At 28.6% G+C, this 26,218-nt stretch overlaps 4 protein-coding genes across 4 annotated transcripts; 1 reads left to right on the top strand and 3 right to left on the bottom strand.

Annotated features, from left to right (window-relative positions):
- Positions 1–268: 268 nt before the first annotated feature.
- On the bottom strand, positions 269–3,973 carry LOC145756649 (fatty acid hydroxylase domain-containing protein 2-like). The gene is made up of 7 exons (XM_082572383.1): positions 3,831–3,973; positions 3,261–3,352; positions 2,575–2,678; positions 2,269–2,390; positions 1,649–1,957; positions 983–1,149; positions 269–638 (listed from the first exon to the last, which is right to left on the bottom strand). Exons 1-7 carry the CDS (start codon positions 3,855–3,857, stop codon positions 461–463), a joined length of 999 nt encoding a protein of 332 aa, XP_082428509.1. The 5' UTR covers positions 3,858–3,973; the 3' UTR covers positions 269–460.
- Positions 3,974–5,010: 1,037 nt separating this feature from the next.
- On the bottom strand, positions 5,011–8,217 carry LOC145748817 (membrane-associated progesterone receptor component 1-like). Its single transcript, XM_082564988.1, has 4 exons — positions 8,050–8,217; positions 7,305–7,473; positions 6,135–6,290; positions 5,011–5,694 (listed from the first exon to the last, which is right to left on the bottom strand). The coding sequence occupies exons 1-4, from the start codon at positions 8,179–8,181 to the stop codon at positions 5,585–5,587; spliced, it is 567 nt and encodes a 188-aa protein (XP_082421114.1). The 5' UTR covers positions 8,182–8,217; the 3' UTR covers positions 5,011–5,584.
- Positions 8,218–10,359: 2,142 nt separating this feature from the next.
- Positions 10,360–12,233, top strand: LOC145758312 (microtubule-associated protein 1 light chain 3 gamma-like). The gene is made up of 4 exons (XM_082572503.1): positions 10,360–10,498; positions 10,650–10,705; positions 11,012–11,118; positions 11,838–12,233. The coding sequence occupies exons 1-4, from the start codon at positions 10,444–10,446 to the stop codon at positions 11,995–11,997; spliced, it is 378 nt and encodes a 125-aa protein (XP_082428629.1). The 5' UTR covers positions 10,360–10,443; the 3' UTR covers positions 11,998–12,233.
- Positions 12,234–12,672: 439 nt separating this feature from the next.
- LOC145746885 (protein transport protein Sec24A-like) lies at positions 12,673–25,820 on the bottom strand. The gene is made up of 22 exons (XM_082564842.1): positions 25,591–25,820; positions 24,615–24,701; positions 24,318–24,479; positions 23,398–23,504; positions 22,178–22,862; positions 21,631–21,773; positions 21,228–21,337; positions 20,836–20,960; positions 20,160–20,357; positions 19,823–19,929; positions 18,994–19,135; positions 18,483–18,652; positions 18,173–18,346; positions 17,697–17,751; positions 17,279–17,437; positions 16,577–16,749; positions 16,122–16,233; positions 15,465–15,643; positions 14,797–14,934; positions 14,192–14,389; positions 13,629–13,732; positions 12,673–13,141 (listed from the first exon to the last, which is right to left on the bottom strand). Exons 1-22 carry the CDS (start codon positions 25,679–25,681, stop codon positions 13,030–13,032), a joined length of 3,531 nt encoding a protein of 1,176 aa, XP_082420968.1. The 5' UTR covers positions 25,682–25,820; the 3' UTR covers positions 12,673–13,029.
- Positions 25,821–26,218: the final 398 nt, after the last annotated feature.

The raw sequence follows: 26,218 nt of genomic DNA, 5'->3' as shown, positions 1-26,218 counted from the left end.
ATAATACTGCAAGACTTAGAATTATATTAATTGTTAATTAAAATTTGTATAAAAAAAAAAGCTTGTATAGATTTAGGGTAAAGATAAAAAAATAAACATTACATAAGTATTAAATTATTTAATTCATAATTAAATGCAATTTTAAAAAGCTAATTTAAATAACTAACAAGAATATTTTTAAACTTAATTTAAAAGAATAAACAAATTGATTTATATAAACAAAAAATAATATGTACAAATTAAAATTTTCTAATACTATAACAAACTGTCCTGTAATTTAATAAATGAAGCAATTAATTATATTTATAAACAAACACGAAGCCACAAGAAGTTAAAAGTTAAAATTTTTTAATGCCATTAGAATATTATTCTAATATAGTTTATAAAATTAAGCAAGCGATTGTATTTACAAGCAAACAACATAGTCACACAACAACCAAGTTTAATTTTCACACGCTATTTATTCAGCCTTCATTTCTTTGCCTTTATTTTTAGGAGGATCATCGGGAAAAGCTAGTTTTACTGGGGTCAAACTAAAATGCATGATATGACGTTGAAAGTTCTTACTAGCACGGAATTTATCATCGGTATTATGCAATCTATCTAATATTCCTAATACTCCATAACACTGGTTAAACCTGAGAACATAAATTCAAATTTAAAATATATAAAAAAAAAATTATTATTTTGCATCACATGGTATTAAAAGCTAAACAGTAGATTGTTTAATAGCTTATTATATTAATGGTTTTTTTATTGGTTTTAACCTAAATAGTAAATTGTATTTTTTGTAAAGCAATTAAAATCTATAATATTTCAAACTGCCAAATACAACTTAAGTCTAAGTCAAGGTAACTAATGTTACTCTATGTTAAGGTCGTAAAGACAACTTCTCTACGTCAATGATAAATAAATATGAAAAAAAATATATATATTAATAAGCAACAAAAAATTAACTTAATGCACAAGGATTATTACTTACTTTAAATGGTGGTAGTCATGTTGTTCAGCTGAAGGAAAACTAGGGAAATGATATCCACTGTGTGAGTTAGAAGTATTCACCAAAGCTATACCAAGCCATAACCATGTTGTTGCTAAATGACATCCCATAATTAATGGTCCAATACATACTGGTGCCAAATTAGTGACCTGAAAATTTCGTAAAAAAGTTTTTTGTTCAGTTAAACTTTAGCCTATTCTAACTGAAATAAAAAAAAGGAGAATATCTAACATAATTGTATATACTACGAATAATAAAGTAATCAAATTGGCTATTCACAAAAAAATTCGACACACAAAAATAATTTTGGGCATAACAGTTTTAAATAAATTTTTTTTTTCCTTTTTATATCTTTATCCTCGATGTGGGAAGGTTGAATGCACGACCTAAACAAAGAGTAACGACAGTTACTTCGACCCAGTTTCAAGTTGACTTTGGCAGCTTGGGATTTTATAAAGACTATAATTGCTCGGTAATTATACTGCTGATTAAGTGCTGGCTCAGCAAGAGTTCATACCGTTTATAGTGCCTTACTTAAGGGTGCTACAGCACAAGAGCAGTGGGGATTGAATCCACGACCTCATGCTTACATAATTGTATGACTTTTTAAATAAAGTGTCTACTAAATTCTTAAAAAAAAGTACTTACTATGTGTTCAATGGGGTGGGAATATAGCCCTACAATACCAATTGGAGCAGTCCATTCGTGATGGATTTTATGGATGTGTTTATACAAATAAGGATGGTGGAATAATCTATGTGAGTAATAAAATAAAACCTCTTCAACTAACAAACAACCTGCAAAATCAAATAAAACTTTTTGGAAAGTTGGTAATTCAGGGCCCCATGCCATACCACGCCATATATAAAGTGGGTAACACAGGGAAAGAAAGATGTAACCGATGAAAAAGTTACGAACTACAGCCCAGAAGCATTTTTTCATCTTAACAGGATCAACCTATAACAGAATATGAATTATATTCCAACATATTGGCTGGTTAAAAAAGAACAATTGAAGTGGTGGCAACTTCACAAACTAATAATAACTATCTATGAAAATTTAGTTCACCACTAAACTGATATATACAAATATATTTAATCTAAAAACAATCAAGTTTTGTCATATTAAAAACAAATTTTAGTATATGTTGGGTAACCTTATGTGTTATTATTTAAATTTGGTATCTAAAACCAACTTAGCTAACAAGAATACATACTTTAAGTTATAAATTATGGTTTTACCAAAGATGATATAATGGTTAAACTTACTGGCACATCTTTTTCTTCTTGTATTTTGTATTTCTGCAAGAATTCTGGCTTACCAGTAGCATCAATAAAAAGTAGGAAAATATTAAACCCCCAGAATGCCACAGTTACTAAAATATTAGTCCCTGAAAAACAAAAAAAAATTAAACCTTAAAACTTGGTTTGCAAGTCAGGGATTATAAACTTAATATTATTTTTTAAATTTATAACTTAAATGCTCTTTAATTATTTTTAAAATTGCTAATAGTCTGCATTATTTATAACCTTACATTTCATTTAAATTAAGGTCTTTTGTTAAAACAAACTTACCCACAACAAACACCAAGGCTTCGTTATAGTTAAAGAAATTTAAAACTTGCATCCAACAATGTTTCCACCAGTTATGTGACAATCCCCACATATGTTCCAAGTGCCTGAAATGAACAATGTTTAAATGTAACTTTGCACAAAATTAATTTTTTTTTTCCAAACGTCATTAGCAAAAAAAAACATTTTAACTGTTAGTTAGACATAGGGCTAGAGGTAACAAAAGTTATAAAAAAGAAAATCTTTTTAAGGGATGCAGGTATAATACATTATTTAGCATTTTTTTGTATATATCTTTATCCTCGATGTGGGAAGGTCGAGTGCACGACCTAAACATAGAGGAACATCAGTTACCCCGACCCAGTCTTGAGTTGTCTTTAGCAGTTTGGGATATTATAGATTATAATTGCTTAATAATTATGCTGCTGATCAAGTGCTGGCTCAGCAGGAGTTTGTCCCGTTTATAGCACTTTACTTAAGGATTCTACGACATGCGATCACCGGAGATTGAACCCAGGACCTCATGTAGTGTAGTGAGTGTTCTGACCACTACACCATTCTGCCAGTTTTATATACACCACGCATTGATATGCAATTAATTTTAATTAACAAAATACACATTTACTTTATATACCCAAAAAATTTTAAATTAAATTTAATTTAGTAATACTTTTATTTAACAAACTTACCATATTAATGAATTTCTTGCTGCTGCAATTACAAGAATACAAGTGCCAATAATAAATATTGCCGACTTTAAACTTGAGAAAAAACTTTGAGTCTGTAAAAGATTATTTTTAGTTTCATCTACCATGATTGCTTCTAAGTATAACTGTTACAATAATAATGTTTTTATATAAATTGTAAATGCTTTATGAAAGGTGTTTATTAGGCAAATAAACCTAAGTATAAAAGTCCAAAATCCAATTTGTTATTTGTTTTGTTAAGTGCAACAAAGTTTAACAAATGTTGACATTTTTTTACAAATTTATTTTTTACTTTTAATACAAAATAACTAGGAAAAAATATATTAGTAACAGCAAAATATAATATAGTAAAAGTATATTGTTGGTTGCATTTTTTAATGTCACTTTACAAATAAACAAAAACATATTTAATAACTTTTTTAATTATGTTAAATTTAACTGCAAAAATATATGTTATACACTTTTATAAACCACAATTATAAAAAAGACACTTTCTGCAATGTTACGTGCAAACGTTAATTAACAAGAATATATATTTATATATTTACTTACCCCTGACCTTAAGCCAGTTAGTTCCATTTTTATATTTGATAAAAGACTTAAACAAAGACAAGTTTAAATCTTGCAAATAAAATCACACCCACAGACAATTTTGTTAAACTAAAACATGTAAATAAGTATAATAGATGACCTCGTGTCACGTGAGTAAATACAATTGCGTCACGCTACTTCAATTTAATTGGTTGTTAGTAAATGTGCAATACTAAATTAGGGGAATATAAATTGTTCTTTCTATTGCATAAATTAATCAATTTGGGGGATTTTGAATACAGTCGACAAAGCAAATAAATTTTTTTCTTTGAATTAATGATAAAAAATGTAATTTCCAGCGTTTGTGAAAATACATTTGACTTATTGGTTATGGAAACCCCCCAGTTGTCTTTATCATTGAGTTATATTTTAAAATATATCAAGAATTTTCTTTAACTAGTGGATAAATTTTATGTTTAAAAATTGTAAAAATCATGCCAATAAAGTAAAAATTTATGTTAAAACTTATTGTAAAAAAGTTTAAAATGTATTAATGTACATATTAAATAGCGCAACACTATCTCCTAACGGAAATAAAATAAGGTTATTATATTGTTTCAAACTTGACTGCTTATGCATTTAAGCATAAGTATTTAAACTAGTTGAATTAAAACTTTATTCGCGTTTAACAAAACACTAATAAATAATGAAGCATTAAACATTTAACGCTAAGGCCCTATGCAAATCAACAAACAGATCTTAATTTTAAAAGATTTACGAAATTAAAAAAAAAACAATGTCAAAGAAAATACATTTTAACTCAACTTGAAAATAAATTTAATAATTGTTTTATAAATTACCAAAGAATAAAAATGTTATTATTTTTGAGTTATAAATATACCATATACTGAAAACTAATGTTAAAAAATGTTGAATATTTTTAAACATGGTGTTGTAAACAATTTACAAAAAAATATTTTAAACCTTGACACAGTATTAAAATTATATTATTCTATATAAATTATTTATAACAGGAATTAAAAATCTATGATTGCAAATATTGTTTTATAAGTAGTGTATGTTAAGAAACTAAGATTAAGTTTGGAAGTTTATTTTTAAATTTTTAACTATTTTAAAAAATTCTGAAATTTTCTTAAATATTTACAAATTAACAAGACAAAAAAATATACAGTATGGTTACTTTAACTTTTCAGTATCTTAACACAATTAACTTTAATCTTTAAAATACAAAATTGCAGTGAAACATAATGTTTAAAACATAACTAAATCTACTTATAAGCTTAATACAATTTTTTAACTTTATTTAGAGTAATAACTACACTAAATGGTTTATATATATTGGCTAGCAAGGCATTTTAACAATTAACTATTAAGCAAATATGTTTTAATACAAATAAAATTATTTATGATAACAAAATTATTATTTTTTTTAATTAGTAAATGTTATTTACATAACATAGAAGTGTTATATAACTTTAAAAATTTTTTAATGTAACTTTAAAGGGCTTTTATAGCAATAAATATTTTTCGCTACAACAGTAACATTATGTTAGTTTTAAACTTAAATGTTTGTTAGTTACATTTACCCAGTTGAACACTTATCTTTTTTTTCTATAAACCTGTTATTATTAAATTATTTTTTGTTTGTTTTTAATAGTTTTTACTAAATTTATGCCAAGCTTATGACAAAAGCTTTTTACATTTAGCCTATTCTAGTTTAGAGTTGTTGGCCTAGTTGTAAAATTCATAACTTTTTAATCATCCTTGTTTTTGTTTTCGTTGTAATTTTCATTTTCACTAAAATCAGAATAGTCGGTCGGTTCCTCCCCATTTTTAAGAAGTCTTCCAACATAAATGTATTTTTCTACAAAAATTAAAATTATTCTGTTATGTTATTAGGCTTCAAATACCAATATGCTGGTTATAAAAAAAGCTTAAATAAATATTAAAATTTAAAAAAATACAATTAAAAATAGCATACTATGCAGTTTAGTAACAGGATAGTATAAATTATGGTTGAATAATATGAATAATTTAGAAAGATTTCATTGTATTTAAAAAGATATAAAATTGCCACAGTTATTAAAAACAATTAATAAGTACAAGACCAAAATGTCATAGTGGTTATCTTAAAATGTGCAAACCATATATATACAATGAATTTATTATGTAGCTGTTAAATGACATTTAAAAAAATTGTATAAAAAATAACCATATTTAAAATAAAATATCTTTTGCAACTTGAAAAAATAATCATTAAAAATTTGCACTTTTTTGTAAAAAAAATGTTAACAAAAATCTTACCGGAAAACTGCATGTCCCATTCCTTAACGCTCTCTAGCTCCATTGGTGACAGGTCACTAAGGTCGTCGTGATCATCTTTGATTGCCTCTTTGTCCAATCGGAATTGAGCAAGTCCTCGTGATGCATCTCGGCCAGCAAACAGAGCATATGGACCCTCTATAAAATAGAAAAATTTTAAACATTATTGAAGAATATTTAATATCCCTTTACACACTGTCAATTGTAAGATACAAAAAAAGGATTTTAAGTTAAAAAATAGAGAACAAGAAAATCAAAACAACCTTGACAAACAAATTATATAACCAACAACACAATCAAAACAAGTTGTAATTGGAAAATAAACTCATCTTAAGACTATTTGTTGATATTTTAACTTTAAGAAAATACAATTTAAGTTTAGAATAACAAACTACAAATTAGGATAACATAAAATAAAAGAGTTTATAATAATAAAGAAGGTAAGCCTATACAAAAACATTGAATCGGTGGCACAATTTTTTTAACTGCATGGGTAAATAAAAACAATCTTTATTACAAACTTCCCGGCATTGTATTTCACATGCAAATATAAATATCTACTTCCTATACAAAAACTTGATTGTTATTTACTGCAATATTTTATGGCATATTATAATGACAACAATACAACTTTAATGCTTTTACTGGTTATTTTAATGCAGAAAACAAAAGTTGTTGATGTTATTAAGGGTCCTGTGCTTTAATTAACTATCATTTTTGTGTTCATGTTATTTTCTTATTTGCTCAATTAAAATATTATATATAATATACCACATTAAATTAAAATAAAGTATTTTACAGAAAATTTTTTTCTATTTATTTATCCTTAAAGTAGGTTGACTTTACTACTTAAACATAACAACTGTTACTCCGACCCAGTCTCAAGTTGACTTTGGCAGTTCTGAATATTATAGAATTTAATTTCCCGATAATTATACTGCTGATTAATTGTTGGCTCAGCAAAAGTTATATTACAAAAGGGCCATTTATAGCAACTTACAAAACCATTTATAGCAACTTACAAAAGGGCGCTACAGCATGAGAGCAGTGAGGTTTGAACCAAGGGACATATAGGGTAAAGTCAAGTGTTCTGACCACAACAACATGCTGTAGGTAACACTAAATCCTCACAAAATAAACAAGAATAAAAACCTGGTCCATAAAAGGCCTTTCCTCTGGTTACATCAAAAACTTTTCCATTAACCCCCATAAGCACTCTTCCCTCATTTTTGATCCCATCGTATTCCCTCAATTGAGAAAGAGTAAAATCTTGTTTTTTCAATAAAGGAAGCTGGGGTTCTTGGTTTGTGTTAACAACATCCTAAAATGTAATTTTAATAATTAAATTTAAGTTCTAGAAAAAGTGTTAGGTTCTTAATAATTATAACCTTAACTATAGCCTATTGTGTTTTTTTAAGTATATACGGTTTAACTAAAATTTGTGTAAAAAGGCATAAATTTTAAAGATTTTGAAAAATTGTTCAAGCAATTAAGAATTAAATATACGCTAAAGTATATGCTAAATTTTGAAGCATACGTTAAATTTTGATTGCTGTTTATAACAAAAAGTCTTTTTTAACTACTACACAGAATTTTAATTGGTACAGAAACTAAACTAATAAAATGTTTAAGGAGACAATGCCATACGTATTACTGCACCATCCCAAAACTATACATTTAAGTCTAATAAAGTGATATACTGGTCAAAATTTTTGAGTTTAGAGTTGCACCAATGCCACATCCTTCAACAATAGGCCCTTACAGTTACAAACAGACTAGTAATAACAGCACACCCTTACCCATAAAATCGTAAAACCTTTCAACCCAAAAACTGATATAAAAAAAAACTCATGAAGCATGTTATTTAATTTAAAAGTATATAAATTATACATCTTACCTCTGCCCTTGATGGTTTGAAAATTTTATACAGAAGATAAGCACAAAGACCCAATAACGCAAGATTTAGAGGACTTGTCAAAATATTGGAAATAATGCTTCCACTTTCAACTTCTACCTTTTCATCGTCCATATTTAAAAACAAGTTATTTTAAATTTTTACAAAAAATAATCTAAAAATAGAGTTAGTCCAAATTAAAATATATCAGTATATAAGAACATTTTATAACAAACTATCTGACTATGGCTCAAGTTTAAATAAACGACAAATATTTTATAGTTTATTTTTATTATTAAGAGTAGCATAATAGCCATTTATTTACTTGCGCAAAGCCACGCTAATTAGCTGAATGCATTTGCAATTATAAACGTAGCCTAGAATAAAGTTCTCACAATAATAATGAAAACATGTAGTATACTAACTTTGCTTACTATATTTTTGTAAGTGGCCAGGCATAAAAATGTAATTTTGTAAAGTCGTGGCCTTAAGCAAATTTAGTAATTATTAAATCAATATATCTGCTTATTATAAGTTTACAAATTATTATTTATGTGTATTTTTAAGCCGAATTAATTAAAAAATAGTCCCGCTTATGCATCTATGGGAAGAAATTCATAAGCAACTCTAAAAAACTTGACAATAAAATACTAATTTATGCCACAAATCCCGAAAAATAAGTTATCTTAGGCCGCTATTATTAGCTTCAAATGCACCTTTAAACGTTATATTGCTTTAAAATGGTCCTTTTTTTGTTGCCAGTAAACCAACCCTTTAAACTACTTAAATTTTAAACGTAACATCCTGACAAAAATAACAATATATTAGTGGTTGCGGTCTAAGGGGGTACCGATTTTTATCGAACTTTGGTCTTATTTATTTAGCGTTAAATCACCGATTTGAGTTACGCTAAATCTTGCCAAACTACTTGAAAATAAACAAAGGTGACTTAACTGCTTAAAAAGTAGCACAAGTATTCTTGAAAATAAACAAACCTTTGTTTTAAGTAGCTTACGCAAACATATGTTTATATTGTTTTTATATAATTCTAATGCCAATAAGTTTTTACTACTGCGTAACTTATAGAATTACATGCGACGTTTAGTCCCATTCCTTAAGGTCCTTTCACGCAAATCACCAAATTAGCTAATTATTAACTTGTCTGATAAATCTTTTAATAACTAAGTTTTGTTTGTTATCAAGTGTTGATATATAACTAATTAAACATTAAAACATAACTGCATAGTGATTTACTACTACCACTGCCCACTTGCGACCAGATTTTAACTTAAACTTTTTAGCATAACTAATGAATTAAATTCGTCATGAAACTACAAGTTTAACTGTTTATAATGTAAAATAGGTAATTTAGGTGAGAAACAAAAATTGTTAAAAATCTGGTAAAAATTTTGCTTGAATCAATTTTCCTTCCATTTGTCTTAAGAACGCATTTTGTTTAATAACCTACCAATAAAAAATGTTAAGATTGGTACTAGAGAGCAGTTCTTTGCAATCTTTGCCTACTCTTTTAGAATCTTTATCTTAAACAAGTAAAATTGCTTTTCTATGCTGATCTAATCTAATAATTCTTTAATAAAATTATAAACTAATAAGTGCACAAAGCACACAAGAGGTTATACATCTTTAACGATTTGTTTTTGTATTTATAAATTCTTGACATAAGAGATATTTTAGCTTTGAATATTCTTTGACGTCGGTTAAATGCAAAACTGGCTTATCGTTGGTCTGAAAGCGCATTTTCTCCATAACTCCGTGTGCTCAAAAAATTACATTGAAATGATTGATAAACAGCACGTTTGCTCAACGTCAAAATCTTATCTTTTTCGCCCGAATTCACAACTGTTGCTTTCACATAAAATATTGACAAAACTAATTCACTTATAAAAAGATAAAATTCCTAAAAGAATTACAAAAACAAACAAGTTTAAATTTTACATAGCAGTTAATTTACTAGTATTGCATAATGCTATCAATTTGTTATTTCAAAAAGAAGTTTCTAAAAGCATAATGTAACATCCTTACACAAATTGCATAAAGTGTTAGTAATCTATTGCAATAGAGTGTAGTAAGACCAATGTATATTTATTTACTTAAGCGCCTAAAACAACTTAAAAATCAGATTTTTTCAACCGTATTTTGTTTAACATATTTATTTATTACCAAAACATTTATTTTTTGAAGGGAAAAACAACGTGGTTTTTATATTAGCTTACAGCAGATAACAAACTAGCCCAAAGCACGAGACGCGAAACCAAAATTTTGAGCTTCATTTCAAAAGCTGACTGGTAGTAAACAGAACACAAAAGACAATAAGGAAATACTTAAAACTTTGAATTTTATTGTTTATTGAGCTGTAGGTATTGCAAGATTTTATCAATGTCAAGTAGAAATTCAACACCGTATAAGTCGTTCAAAGAAACGAAATCTTTACGTTAGTAATATATAGCATTTGTTATTCTTATAAACTTGACTTATTTTTGATGTGTATGTATTAAGAAAGGCCTGGCGTTACGTTAGTTTCAGCTCAGTAATCATATTTTTTGTCGACTACTTAAAATTTAATTTATATTGTTTAATTTTAGTGACAAGAAAGCAAGAAGTATATGGAATACTAGAAAAATATCCAACAAAAATACCAGTGAGTTCTTTATTTCAAAACGTGTATCTTTGGAAATATTAAACACGTAACATCATGTATATTATGACTCAACATAAACGCATTAATGCGTATAATGCTATACTTTTTAAATAACCGCAGGGTACAAAGCCAAAGTCCATGTAATGTCTACTAGTTTAATATGCTTATACTCTAAAAAATGTAATACTTTTGAAAGAATTTGTCAACTAGCGGTTTAATTTTATTAATATTTGTAATGTGTATGCTGTGTATTATGTGGTATTTTAAATGTAAAATTACTTTAAACTGCCAATTTACTAATTGCAGATAATACTGGAAAGATATGAGAAAGAAAAATATCTTCCAATTCTTGACAAGTCGAAGTATTTAGTCCCCAACGAAATGACGATGAGTAATTTTGCTACAATTGTAAGGTATGTTAATATATGTTGTTTATGTTTGTATTAATCGCTTTAGCGACTTAATTTTGCCGCTCAAAAATGCAATTTTAGAAGAAAAATAAGTAAACATAAACAAAACAAAGAAAATAACTTTTACTAATAAACATTAACCCAACAAAAAGTTGTAAACACTTTAAAACTTGCACAACTTGAGACCTGTCATAGGACATATTACAACGGCAAACTGTGGTGCAATTTAATACTGTGTGGATGTAATATCATGACGTTCAATATGTCTTAAATTGACATATCAGGAAACTGTGTTGGCATTAAGGAATTTAAAAGTTGGTTTAAACTTACACAACTTTAGCCTGATTTGGAGTAATATTATGTGGTTAACACTATCTTAAACTTGTACTGGGTTGGGGTAATATCATGGGGTTAAAAATCTTTAAAAACTTGGGACTGGGTTGGGGTGATATCATGTGGTTAAAACTATCTTAAACTTTTACAACATGGAACTGGAATGGGGTAGTTCCACGAGGTTGATAATATTTTAAAACTTGAGACTGGGTTGTGGTAATAATATGAGGTCTTTCATATCTTAAACTTGTAAAACTTGAGACTGGGTTTGGGTATTATTATATGGTCTACACCACAAAAATCGTATTCAATTTGCCAATTTGTTTGCTTATATCTGCTAAATTTGCTATCTTAACATACATTTAAATAACCCCTATCGTTTGTTACAGAAATAGAATGTGTATCGGATCTTCCCAGGCCTTGTACTTTACTGTAAAGAAACGAAAGATGCCCAGCATGTCCATGACTATAACAGAAGTTTACAACGAATACGTGGACGAAGACGGGTATCTTTACATGACGTATGCGTCACAAGAGATGTTTGGCTGACGTCATAGTCAGAGTTGTGACTTGTTTATTTCGAGAACTAGTTATGCAATTTTAAAGTATAAAAAAAGTGTTAAAGTATAAATAAATGTTTAAGTTGCGTTTTTTAGGGCTAAATGCTTACCATGATAGTTCTGTTGGCCATTATTATGTTGATATTATTTCTAGTTATGTTTGTGTAAAGTTTTTCAACCTATTATTTAAAGGAAGAAGGATCAAATAAAATTTATTTTCTTGTATGATTTGTATATACATTTGACGTTAAAGAACGGAGACTGAATAACTCTCAAACTAAAGCATGATTTATTGGTTGAAATGCCAGAAACGGGACAATCTATTGGGCGTTATAGTTAGTTTAAAAACATTGGATATAGACTAAAATAAAGACATTGGATATAGACTAGCATACATTGGATATAAACTAGCATTTCCGAGAAGGGGGTTTGGGTAAAATGAGGTTAACAAAAAAGTCTCATTCATTTTGGTATAATGGCGTTTTTGGTTATGACATTTATTTTAACCAAATCTACCAACATTTTCAACAAAAAAACTTCAAATCTTTTCTTAATCGTAATATATTGTTTTATTGGATAAAATCAAATCATAAGACTGATAACACTCAACGCAAATAATCCAGCAAAGTAATGTGAAATTTGCAGGTGTTATCGTACTTTACCATCATGTGAAGCTTGTTTAATAAATATACAAACACTATGTTGAGTTTCGATTTCGTTTAACCCTAACATAAACGTGACATACACAAAAACACGAATTAGAATTTTACAAATTACAAACTATTCACAAAAACGTTTAAATTGCAATGAACTTTACATTAATAGCAGAAGCCCAGTTTAGATCTAAACAAGTGCGCTATTTAAATAAGCTACAACTACACTTAAATATAAGGTATTATGACTAGTATTAAAATTAGTAAACAACTGAATATTAAATACGAATTGCAAAAAAATAACAACAACCCCAAAAATGCCTTTTTTCACCCTACTTTTATAATGTAAGCATCAATGTTGTACTAGTTTAGGAAAGTTTTTGTTGAATATGAATAAGAAATTCTTGTAAGGACATCGACGACTCGGTTCGGTCTTGCAACAGCTTTGAGAAAAATAAATGGCGCTCTCTACTGTCATCTCTGGAGGGAAAAATTTAAGTATAAATAAAGGAAAAAATACTTCAAGACATACTAAGACAAAAAGGTTCAAAAAAATTATAAAGTATTTTTCTATTACAAATAGGTTTTACAATATGGCAGCGTGGTGTAGTGGTAAGAACACTTGCTACACCACTATGAGGTCGTGGGTTCAATCCCCACTGCTCTCATGCTGTAGCGCCCTTGAGTAAGGCGCTATAAACGGTATGAACTCCTGCTGAGCCAGCACTTAATCAGCAGCATAACTAACGGGCAATTATAGTCTCTATAATATCCCAAACTGCCACAGGCAACTCGAGACTGGGTCGGAGTAACTAATGTTGCTCTATGTTTAGGTCGCGCATTCGAGCTTCCCACATCGAGGATAAAAATAAATAAAATATATACAAAAAAAAAATATCATACCAAAACTTTGTTAGAATATCTTTAAAAAATTGACTATTTTATCAAATAATCTATGAAATTTTACCTTATAACTCTAATTGGAGCAAAGTGGGGTCTTATGTCCTGTAACCAATCAACAAAACTATGGAATAATTCAGAAGCTGGGTTCTCCAATTCAGGTACAGAATACTAAAATAAAAAAATTCATTTTAATAAAGGGCAAGATTAAAAATATACCTGAGAGTTTACTCATTTGTTCAGCTACTATTAATAATCTTTTTAAAAAAGTAAACAACATTATTATAAAAAAAAAAAAAAATCAACCTAAATATTTAACCACTCTTTTTTTGTATATATCTTTATCCTCGATCTGGAAAGGTCAAATATACAACCTTAACATAGAGTAACAACAGTTACTCCGACCCAGTTTGAGTTGCCTGTGGCAGTTTGGGATATTATATAGTCTATAATAGCCTGATAACTATGATACTGATTAGGTGCTGGCTCAGCAGGAGTTTGTACTGTTTGTAGCGTATTACTTAAGCGTGATACAGCATGAGATCACTGGGGATCGAACCCAGGACCTCATCTAGTGTAGGAATAGTTCTGACCACTACACCATAATTGCACATTTAACAGTTTTCTTACCATAGGGTCCTCAATATTACTAAACTGTGGAGAATCCAATACATCATTTATAAAGCTCTGATTGGTTTGTCTCCCGACCAATAGCAAGAACTTCCACCCACAATCAAGTAAGAAACAACCACTCTGTGATAACGATTCTGAGCTTAAAGGTAGAAGATCGGGTTGGGGGACTTCCCTGTCTCCTACTTTGGACAACTCCTGAAAAGAAAAATGTTAAAATAGGATAAAAATCAACAAATGGTATTTACTTTGAATGGTCAAATAGATTAACTTTTTAAAAACAAAAATCCTTTGGTAAATACCTATTTGAATTTACTTTTCTAGTTACAATATAACAAGCATTATCAAAGCCCCAAACAGTAAATAAAAAGATAGAAAAGCTTTCATATAAAAAAACTTAAATATAATCAAGTGTAGTGAAAGATATATAACTGTATGTAAAGTTTTTAGACTTACAAAATAAATCGAACTGTTTTTTGTAATGCGTGTGTAAATTGTCTTAGGTATATTAGTTAAAAGTTGTGACCATATTAAAACAATTAAAATCCCAACTGTAGAGCGGGCTCTTACTAGTATAAATAAACAAGTAACAAAGCAGTACTGACCACTGTATCCAAATTATCCACTCTATAAAGATCAGGATGAATATCCTGCATTAGATAAGCTGCAGGTTGCATCTTGAAGTTGATCATGGAAAATACTCGCTCGTCTAATTTGGTTGAAATTCCACTTCTAAAGGCTGGCTATAAAGTAAAAATATTTATGGTTAAAATAATATTCTATTGAAAATCTTAAAAAAACATGTTTTATTATTATTTAATAGGGCGTAAAAATAAAAAAATTACACTTTTTCAATAGATATTAAGCATGTTATTTATTTTTTTTTTTTTAGCGAACAGTCGATCAAAGCCATCGGCCTAAAGGCACTACAAGCTGATCAGACGCGCTTATAAAACCAATGTATATCCACGTACGGAGAAAGCATGTTAACTTGTTATACTTCAAGTCTATTTATAATGGAGCTTGGTGGGTGATTTAATATAATATGTTTGTTTAATTTAAAGTAATAAAACTGCCATTTGTGGTGCCTGGGTGAATTACCATAGGCATATACTAGTTGTGACCAAATAACAACAATTTAAATGCAGCCCTAACGGTAGTACATAAAAAGTAAGTCTTTACAAAAAATATTGGTACATTATTAACAAGTTTGATTTATAATAGACACAATTACTGATAATTTAACAACCAAATTCTAAATTTTGCTACTTACATGTTTAAGCAAGCAGTGAATGTAAAGTGGAAACAATTTCAAACATTTGGGGACAAACACACCACTAGTTGTCATACTTTGTGGTAATGTCTCCTTGTAAGCTTTGATTGGATCAACACAAGCGTTTAAAATGGCATCCCTCGCATCTGGGAGAGTGGCTGTGATGGCACGATCAACTCCTGTAAGAAAAATTAAATTTAAAAGTTATATTGTTTTAACATTACCTATACTTGTGTTTTCTAAGTTAAGTTTACGGCAAAATTTGGCATAATTTTTGTACTTAAAAACAGACAAATATGTTTTTGTTGTTCATACTATTAGGTTAATTGACTGCCCTACAGACTGAATTTTAACAGTGGCAATCTGATCAAAACTTGTCACTTTTATTTGCCAGAAGTGGCCTTACACCACTAATGGCGTTTTTTTTTTTATTAAAAAAACTATAAAGTTAACAAACCATTTAGTTTTCATATTTATATAAAATTTATAAGTTGTAAGGGGTTATGGAAAATACACTTGGCCATTTAAACCAATAAAATACTAGTTTTATTACAAGCAACGAAAGTTTACTAATAAAATTGCACAGGTTTATATATTTCTTAATTTCTCATTCTAATATATCTGGTTACAGTAGCACTTAACCCAATTTAAACTCACCCATTTTAGCAAGTAGGGCAACCACAGCAACACAGTCAACACTTTGTAAAACCTCAGCTGGGGTTTTAACAACTGGAACACACATTGTGTGGACTCTTATACGACGTTCACCCTGTGATTCAGGAGAAGTATTTTATTATTTACAAAAAAACAATTAATTAAAAAGGCTTTCCGGAAAAACCAAAGAAAATTTTTAAGATAGCAATTTAACAAATATACAGTAAATTTTGAGATATAAACGATATAAACTTCTGCTGAGCCAGCACTTATTTATTAGGCAATTATAATCAATAATATCCCAAACCTTCAAAGTCAACTTGAAACTAGGTCAGAGTAACTGTTGTTACACCAAGGATAAAGATACATATAAAAAAACCTATTTTAAACTTAATTTAAACACTACATAGTTGTACCATAAAATTAACCTAATAATCAGTATTTGAATACAATGTTACCTTGCTAGTTGTATACAGAAGGGCAGCTTGAAAGCAGACAGCAGTTAGCTCAGTGAGTGATTCCTCAATGGAAAGATTAACTGCATACCCACTATCAGGGTTGACATTGGCTAGTGATAACAAGTCAGTTGAACGTACAAAGAAGTTGCCATGAAAAGTATGGACGGCTAAACCTGTTATTAAAATATTTTGGTAAATTTCAAATGCATCAAAGTTTGTATCAAAAAATTAAAAAAGTATTAGGAATATTTAGTTTAGGAAGTAAAGTCCAGGAAAAATTTAAGTAACTCTATAAAGTTTATATCTAATGCTATGCAATATAATTTTAAATGGCATAATGTTTAACTTTTTGTAATGGTAATTGATTTTACCCAAAGAAAACCATTATTATTACAAGATAAATAAGCGATAATGCAATGACAACAAATCAGAAAATTGTTGTATATTTATACAATACAATTATAGTATTTAAAATTTGGTTTTAAGATAAAGAAATGTTACAAAATATAACATTTCTTAAAAAAATATAAAACTGGTTTAAAGTAGCTAGCTAGTCATAGTGTATTATATATGAGGTTGCAACAAAAATTAGTTCGTGCGGTTTATTTCAGGTTATTTTCAAGTTTTAAGGTAATAATAAACCGTCAATTAAGGAGGTTATAAAAAATTAATTTTATTATTAAAAATATAATATTTTATTACCTTTAGTACATCTTATTCTCATCACTGCCTCAAACCCGATCTTCCTCTGCAAATATCTCTCCAGATCCCGACTCAATCTCTCCGCCTCCATGGGATTGTGTTGGACATGGAGGTTGGGATAATAATGGAGGTCTCCTGCTGAGAATCTTGAAGCACAAGCTAAAAGAAAATCATTTGGTTATTTTGGAATAAAGTTAATGTTATTTAAATTTATTTTAGTTAAAAAATTGTAAAAATCGAAGAGAGAGTGAACCGAATGAGGTCATATTATTTTATTATTTTATATAGATTAAATAAATCATGAACATAGAAATTTGTTAATTTGTTTTGACATTTAAAATAGAAAATAGTTAAAACTTCTGTAAACTTATTAACAGCGATGCTTAAATTAATATTCTTATAACAAAATACAACTTACAGAGAGTAGCAATGTCCACATATTGAGCATTAAAGAAAAAGAAATCAACTGCTACCTAAAACAAAAATCAAATAAATATTATCATTCATCATTAAACATTAAATATAAATAAGTTATAAATTTAAATATAAAAACAAGAAAAATTAGCATCAAGCACATGAGGTCATAATTTCATAAGAAAATTTACCTTGGAAACAAATCATTATTAAAAACATTACCCCTTTAAAATTTTTTTTTTAAATCATTTGTTATAATAGTCGATAACCCGCCCTACTTTCCGTTTTAATTGTCGTAATATGTTCGCAAGTTTAACTAATATTTGCCCCCAAGATAATTTACCCGCATACCACAAACAGCAGTTTTGAACATGTATCTATATTTATCTTCCACTAAGCTTATTATATATCAATATTAAAATACAATTAAGCTTTAAAGTATATATACAACAACAGTTAAAATTATTTTAAAATTCCAACCTGATGAGCAGAACAATCCAGCGCCATTTTCTTATAAAAATCAGTGGCAGGGTTAAGAGACGCCGGGGGGGCATCCCGGGACCTATTATTGGGGTCTTCTCTTGGTTTAAGGGTCCCGGGGCCAGCAGATGGAATAGAATGCTGGAATACTGTAACCCTACCCCCAAATGAGCTCTGTGGGGTAAAAAAAACATTTATTTAGTTTGAATCATGAAAAAATAAAATAAAATAAATTGTTGAAAATATTTTAAGAAATTTATTATAAAAATTCTGACAGAAATTTTCATTCTGACAGAAAATTCAAACCCACCATCATTATTTTTGCAACTTCGAGCGCAGGTCCAAGAGCAGAAAAAGTGTCGACCTCCTCAACCGTTTCAACATTATGAATAATCGGAAGTTGATGCAAGAGATCCTGGATCAAAGTTTTTCCTTCTTTTAAGTTAACTAGAAGGTTCTCTGGTGTTGGCACAAACATGTCTAAAAATAAGAAAAAATTACTTTTTAATGCAAAGTGTAAAAATTAAAAAAGTGCTTCGTTCAGGCCCTAGTTACTTAAGAGGTACAGATTCGAATCCCGCTTCTGTCACTAAATTGTTGGTTTTCAATAGGTTTTAAAATACCTTTGATAGTAATAAAACTAACAAAAAGAGGTCTAGAAGAAAAAGTTAAAAAATTTGATTTGCATTTTTGGATATAAAATTTGTAATTATTGGAATCATTTTAAAATATAAATACATAAAATTTTGGTAAACTCCATGTAGGCTAAAAACTAAGGCTCCAAACTATAAAAAAAGACTTGAATTTATATTTTTACTTACCATCAATATCTGAAACCACGATCATTTGGGGCTGTGAAAGTCCCTCATTGAGTCGGTAAAAATGAACGGTTCCGTTGTACGTTAAAAATCCAATTCTTGCTCTAGCGTCTCCTGGTAGTTGATCCAAACTATCCAACAATGCCTGAAATAAAAAAAAAATATAAAAAATAGAAAATAAAAATCAGAGAAACAAAAATTTAAAAAATTTATTCAAATAACAAAAAAATATAAAAAATAGAAAATAAAAATCAGAGAAACAAAAATTTAAAAAATTTATTCAAATAACAAAAAAATATAAAAAAATCAATAAGGTTCCAATATTTTGTTAAAAAAATTTCTAATGGCCTAGACATGATTTCAATTTAATTTAACGCTCAGATAGGTTTTTTTGTCAATGCAATCCAGCACATCTCAGTCTACATTTAAACTGGTCAGAACACAAATCATCATCGCGTTAAATGTTTTATAATTTAAATTGTCACCCTTGGTAATGCAATGCATTGGTTTTTTGACAACAACCAACTTGCTTGAACTAATATTTTCTACGTCACCAAAAAAACATGGTAACCTGGTTTTTGATTTGAAAATTAAATTGTACCACAGACATTTTTTAGAGGTTCTAATGGCATTTTGTGTTTCAAGGTCAACCATACTAACGTGCTATATACATCATTTATAAATTAAAAAACTCCATAATATAACACTTTAAATTTAAAGAAAAACAATTTTTAGCTATTTTTTAATATATTTTATTTATACTTATAATAAGTTTAAAAGACAAATAATAAAAATTATTTTTAAACAATAACGAATAATTAACCATACTTACATCACAAACAATTTGTAAATATCCAGATTCAATTGCTGAGTGGGAAACATCCATCAAGAACATATAAACAGCTGGCTGTGGTGGTCGCAACATATATTCTTGGGGAGCTAAAAAGTTTCAAGTATTGGGGTGATATAAATACAAAATTGAAAGTGTATAATTTAAAAATTGTTAATTTTTTAGGCTAACTTATGTTTACAACTAAAATTGTCATAAACAGATCAAAAAAAATAAAATATTTATCTAATAAATTAGAAAATTAAATTAATATTGTAAGACAAGATTGAATTTTTTTATTTTTGAACTTTTTTAAAAATTTGTTACAAATTGTTCTTACCAATAAACTCAATGGTAGCATTGGTGCATTCTGGCCTCGTGTGAGGTTCACCGTAAGTTTTAGACACCGGGTGGTGCAAGAACTCCTCTGGAGTGTCGTTGACAGCAAAACACATGTTACAGCGCCACCTCCTGGCATCGAGAAAACTTACAAATGGGTTTATGTAAGTTCGACATCGCTTGCAACGAACAATTGTACCTGAAGATCAATTAAATAAAAATATTTAATTCTCAAAAAAATATAGGCAAGTGCAGTGGTAGATGACACTAAACATCAACACATAAGGCCCTTGGTTTGATTCCCACTACTCCCATATTGTGTGTTTATATAGCACCAACTTCTGCCAGTTTTAAAACCTTTGATTTCAAAAAATTTGATTTTAATTTTAAGTAACGCTCAGAAATAGTTTTGTCAATGTTGTGATGAGACCATCTCAGTCTACATTTAAACTGGTCAGCATTAGGTACGATGATCATCATCATAGCGTTAAATGTTTTAAATCAAAAAAAAGGTCAATTCAGTTTAAAAACTAACTAGCAGATCTTTTAATATTGCAACATTACAAATTTAATAATATCAAAAAATAGTGATCCAGCAAAAACTGTATCTACAACAGAGCAACTGTTAACAACAGAGAAGTGCAGGTCATATTATAGTTGGTTTTTGCACAACTAACCTGCAGATATAACAGGTAATGAACTAAGATCCTTGAAAGGATGAATAACCAGACCAAAAGGTAACTTCACTTTGTTTAATAAGTTTTGTGTTTGGGGAACTGCTTTTAAGGTACATCGCAGTAAACTGAAACACAAAATAAAATGTTAAATAAAAATAAAATAAAACAAGTAAAAAATGTTGTCCTTTAGTTTGGAAACATAAAGCTGTGTATAAAACTTTAAATAAACATTTTAAATATATATATCATGGATATTAAAAAACTGTTGCTAAAACTGAAAGAAAAATCATATGAATTGTTTAATTCAGAAGTTTACTGTATTATACAAAGTAGTTAAATAAAAATATAAAAGTATTTTATTTTAACACAAGCTAGCTAAAATGAGTATTCACCTAGGTCTACAATTTCTTCTTTTAGGAGGGATAAGCAACCCATGATCAGCATTTGTTTCAAAATGCAACGGATTTTCTGATGGTTTGACTCTCGGTAATAATCTACTTTCCTGGTGAAAAATTAAGTTCAAAACATTGTTGAAATTCTATTTAATTAAAAAGAGTAATTTTTTACAAATAGTTTAATATAATAACTGATATACCTGTCAGCACCAATTTTAGCATAAAATAAAAGTTATAACTATATATAACTAAAATTTAAAGTTTAAAACAAACTTAATCAAAAATTAAATTCAATTATAATTATTAAAAAATAAAACTAAATTCTATAAAAAGGAATTTTGTATGTAAGTTTATAATTTAAAATTAAAGTTTCTGCTGTAAATATTGCTTGTATTCTAACCTGCATAATATTGATGGGTCTACTAGCTTCATTAATATTCATGTTTCCCATCTGATTTGTTATATTGGGGAAATTATTAGGACCTGGGGGTCCAGGTGGTCCTGGTTGTCTGTTTATAGCTTGGTTAGGTTGGGGTTGATTTACTACAAATAAATTTAATTTTAAAAGGTTAACATATATACACGTAATTATGATATATACACCAAAATGTTACCAATAAATAGGAAAAAAATTATCGAAAATAACTTCTACTGCATATAAATTAAGCTTTGAAACTTGGAATTTTATACTATAAGGTAAGAATTGGCCTACAAAACTACAATACCCCAAAAAAGTTATTATTTAGAGTTAAAATTGTCAAATACGGTTACAATTACAAATTTTTTAATGACTGCAATTTAAGTCATATTTTTAGACAATTATTTCAATTTGTTGCACAACATATAAAGTAAAGCAAGTGTATATTCAATTAATTTATACCTAGAACTGAATATACAATTGCATAAGGTATCATAGACGAAATTAAATTCACAAACATTCAGGTTACCTTGTGGCTGTTGTTGAAAAGATTGACCGGGTAGAGGTGGTGGATTTTGCACGTTGGTTCCACTATAAGGTTGGCCCGGTAGGGGAGGTGCCTGAGCAGGTTGACCTTGGTAGTTTTGACCCGGTAAGGGAGGGGGGTTAACATTTTGAGCATTGTATTGTTGCCCTGGTAACGGGGGGCCTGAATTAATTGCCCCACCTTGACTTGTAATTTGTTGTCCTGGTAAAGGGGGTGGTGCACCACTTTTATACTGCTGGTTATTTAATGGTTGTATACTGCTGGTTGGTGGTGTATATTGTTGCCCAGGTAATGGTGGGGGACCAATGTTTTGAGCAGCAAATTGTTGGCCAGAACTAGCTTGAACTGAGCCCATGTTTTGTCCAAACTGTTGCCCTGGCAACGGTGGTGCAGAGCTGGTTTGACCAGTATAACCACCACCTTGTAATACATGTCCACTGGTGCTTTGCTGGTTCGGAAATTGTTGTCCAGGCAAAGGTGGTGGTTTACTCACATTTTGGTTGGTGTATTGTGGTGGTCCGGTAAGTTTTTGTTGACCACTCTGGGTATAATTTTGTTGTCCTGACAAGGGTGGTGGCGGGACTTGGTTATTGTAACCATATTGCTGGTTTGAGAGAGTTGAAGTTGGTGTAAAAGCAGATTGATAGCTTGGTTGGACTGGTGGAGCCTGTATAAGTTTTAAAAATGATTTTTAGAAAGTTAAATTTAATAAATAACCAACAGCATGGTGTAAGCGTTAGAACACTTGGCTTTTCTAAGTGAGGTCATGGGTTTAATTCCAACCGCTTTAATTTTACACAATCAGAAGCTTAATTGTCGGGCAAATATAAATTATAATATTCCAAACTGTCAAAGTCAACTCGAGACTGGGTCGGGTTAACTTCGATGTTACTCTATGTTTAAGTTGTGAATTCAACCTTCCCACATTAAGGATATTTATACAAAAAAATATTAAATAATATATGTAAAAAACAATTTAGAATACAAAGTAGTATTTATACAAATGAACCAATCATAATTTAGCAACAAAACCTAGTATATATTTAATAAAAATTAAATCCAAAAATGTAAAATTATTCAAGCACAAATAATGTACAAGTATAAAAAAAAGTTTGCTCAACCAATAGATTTTAAGTCCCCATATAAAAGGATTATTGCAAACAAATTCCTTGTTAAACAAATGGTTAAACAATTAAACTTACAGCTTGGCCAGGTAAGGGAGAATTACGTTGTGAATTGTTAGCACTATTATGTAGTGACTGTGACCTCATAGTTGGTGGCTGGTTGTAAGAATTATTTAAACTGGAATCTAAAATAAATGTGATAAAGTTAATAATGATAATGTTGTGCATAATATATTGATACATTAATTTTTTTTTTGATATATCTTTATCCTCGATGTGGGAAGGTCGACTGTACGACCTAAACATAGAGTAACACCAGTTACCCTGACCAAGTCTCGAGTTGCCTTTGGCAGTTTGGTTTATTTTTGATTTTGATTGCCCAGTAAATAAACTGCTAAAACGGTTTAGAATCTTAGGTATTACTGGTATATATATATATCATAAAATTATTATTTTAGTTGCAATAAAACAACATAAACATCATGGGATTCAATGTAATAGTGAAATTTTTAATATCATTAAATGCTTTGTTTATAGTATAACTTATTGTCCAGTATAATAAACTGGTATTATTATGTAGGCAGTAATTATTATAAAACAAATGATTGACAACAGCTGCAAGGTACAAAGGTTAAATCAACATCACAAGTATTTAAAAGATTAAACTAATCCAAGATTAACATATTAACAAAAAAACAAAGTTCTGTAAAATAATATAGTTGATCCAGCATCTGGTCAATAATGTTTTAGGTGTAATAACTTTTTAACAGACAGTTTGAAATGTAAATACTTAATGTTGTACCTATCAATAAAACTTCTAAATTTATTAAATATATATAGTAAGTATTGCTTGATTTTTAAATGTTTCTTAATGTGCATTTAGCAGTATTTTTTAATAAATAGATTTGCTTTATAGACTAGGCTATTATTTTAAACTTGCCAAAAAATACTGGTCAAAAATATATTTACTATATTACATTCAAATGCAAAAAACTTACTTAATCCAGTTGGTGGCGGTGTAAAAGACTGACGTGGTGCATAACCAGATTGCTGAGGTGGCCCATTGGTAAAATTTGGTTGTCCACCACTTCGAAGATTGGTGTTTTGTTGATAATTATTGGTAGGGGGTGGCGGTTGCTGCTGGTAGTTTATTGAAGGTCCTGCGTCAAAATGAATTTTTATAAACAATGTAAAACTTTTTACTTTAAAATTTCGATAAGTGTGTTGTTAGAAATTGCAATCATTTCAAAAACAACCAAACACTGATATTTAAATAAGACAAGAATATCCCCTACCTTGAGAGTAGTTTGGTGGGACTCCTGAACTTTTAAGCCCCATGTTGGGTTGCTGATGGGGTTGGTTGTATGACTGGTCATGTGAACCTGGGTAAAATATAAGTAAAACTTGTAAAAAATATATAAACATCATAAAACAACAGTATATATAGAAATTATTAACAACATTATTTAACCTGTAGGTGTAGATTTACACATTTTTTTTTCAAATTAAAAATACAAACTAAAACATTCTAACAGAACTTATATAAATTAATTGACTAGTTTAAATATTTTATAACCTTTAACTAAGACACCTTTTTATGTCTTTTTTTACAATACCAAACTATTTTTTCCAAAAATTCACAATACCAAACTATTTTAAATCCAGTTTTACATTATAAAGGAAACAAGGTAATTGGAAACCCATTTAGTTTTAAAAATTCCACTAAAATAAAATGCTTCCTGAACTAAATTAACTAAAAAGCTAAACCAGCAAATCATTTTATTAACACTTAATTAATGTGCATTATAAGCTACATAAAATGCAGTTGCATTGTCCTATATTTAAATATATTTTAACTAGAATGACCCAATTTATAGTCCATACAGTATCTGTTTTTATATCACTACAAAATAATCAATTTATTAGGATTTTAGGCCAAAGGCAAAATGGGTAAACAATTTCTTTAAAACCAAGTTTTTAAAATAGTTAATTACCCGGACTTTAAAATAACAATACCCAAATAAAAAACACTTATTTAGTGGTACTAGAATGTCAAATAGCAAAATTGGATAGTTATTGAAAGGGATTTAGATAAGCAAGAGAATATATATATATATTTAAAAAATTTTAAAGTTAACTTGCGTTTAAATAAAATTGGTAAATTCTTGCGATTATTAAAAATTAAATCACTTTATCTAAACTAATTTTGAGATTACCATATCATTTACATTTTAAATATATATATAAAATTTTACAAAACTTTATATTTACCATTATGTAAGCGATTTACATCTCCTGCTGGTCCATTGTTATAATTTGGTTGATGATTATTAAATGGGGGTCTTTGGTTTGCGTAATCCATCGAAATGTGTAATAAATATTTTTATAAACCCTTGAACAACAATATACACATATCCCACTATAGTTCAAGCAGAGTTACCACTTTTTGATTTAGATTCTAAATGTTAGTGCAACAAAAATACAAGAAACAAAAAATCCAAACCGCTAAATAAGAAAATTAAAACATGTTAAAACTGTTAACATTTAAGCTACTTATAACACATAAAAAGTCTTTTAATTTATTGTTAAAGTTAACTTAAAAGTAAATTGTACGTAAGTAAGTTATATCTATTACATAAACGCTAAATAAATAACTTAGAATATATAAAATACGTAAAATAAAATCTATTTTTTAAACTTGATTTTTCAACCTTAAAAAATGCCTTTACATAGATTTAAACTTAAGGATTAGCTAGGTGCTTATATATATAACAATGTAGTATTATATAGTTTAATTTAAAACTGATTACACTCTTTTTAAAACCTTTTAAATCGTTGTTCAAGACAACTAACAAAATTTAGACGAACCCAAGCAAAAGAATTACTCATTGATAAATAA

This window comes from Corella eumyota, chromosome 1 (genome assembly GCF_963082875.1).
Source record: "Corella eumyota chromosome 1, kaCorEumy4.1, whole genome shotgun sequence".
Taxonomy (NCBI): domain Eukaryota; kingdom Metazoa; phylum Chordata; class Ascidiacea; order Phlebobranchia; family Corellidae; genus Corella; species Corella eumyota.
Note: the sequence above shows the minus strand (reverse complement) of the source record. Positions and strands in the feature narration are given on the sequence as shown.

What these genes read in the sequence shown, in the direction of transcription:
- LOC145756649 (XM_082572383.1), bottom strand. Translation starts at nt 3,857, where the DNA reads ATGGAACTAACTGGCTTAAGGTCAGGG. An exon ending in GCAAGAAATTCATTAATATG is followed by an intron (nt 2,679 to 3,260) that starts GTAAGTTTGTTA and finishes TGTTCATTTCAG; the next exon opens with GCACTTGGAACATATGTGGG. An exon ending in AGCCTTGGTGTTTGTTGTGG is followed by an intron (nt 2,391 to 2,574) that starts GTAAGTTTGTTT and finishes TTTGTTTTTCAG; the next exon opens with GGACTAATATTTTAGTAACT.
- LOC145748817 (XM_082564988.1), bottom strand. Translation starts at nt 8,181, where the DNA reads ATGGACGATGAAAAGGTAGAAGTTGAAAGTGGAAGCATTATTTCCAAT. An exon ending in TCAAACCATCAAGGGCAGAG is followed by an intron (nt 7,474 to 8,049) that starts GTAAGATGTATA and finishes ATTACATTTTAG; the next exon opens with GATGTTGTTAACACAAACCA. An exon ending in AAAGGCCTTTTATGGACCAG is followed by an intron (nt 6,291 to 7,304) that starts GTTTTTATTCTT and finishes TCTATTTTATAG; the next exon opens with AGGGTCCATATGCTCTGTTT.
- LOC145758312 (XM_082572503.1), top strand. Translation starts at nt 10,444, where the DNA reads ATGTCAAGTAGAAATTCAACACCGTATAAGTCGTTCAAAGAAACGAAA. An exon ending in AATATCCAACAAAAATACCA is followed by an intron (nt 10,706 to 11,011) that starts GTGAGTTCTTTA and finishes TACTAATTGCAG; the next exon opens with ATAATACTGGAAAGATATGA. An exon ending in AATTTTGCTACAATTGTAAG is followed by an intron (nt 11,119 to 11,837) that starts GTATGTTAATAT and finishes CGTTTGTTACAG; the next exon opens with AAATAGAATGTGTATCGGAT.
- LOC145746885 (XM_082564842.1), bottom strand. Translation starts at nt 25,681, where the DNA reads ATGGATTACGCAAACCAAAGACCCCCATTTAATAATCATCAACCAAAT. An exon ending in TGTGGACATTGCTACTCTCT is followed by an intron (nt 17,438 to 17,696) that starts GTAAGTTGTATT and finishes ATTTTCTTTTAG; the next exon opens with CTTGTGCTTCAAGATTCTCA. An exon ending in GTAATATTGAGGACCCTATG is followed by an intron (nt 13,733 to 14,191) that starts GTAAGAAAACTG and finishes TTTTTATTTTAG; the next exon opens with TATTCTGTACCTGAATTGGA.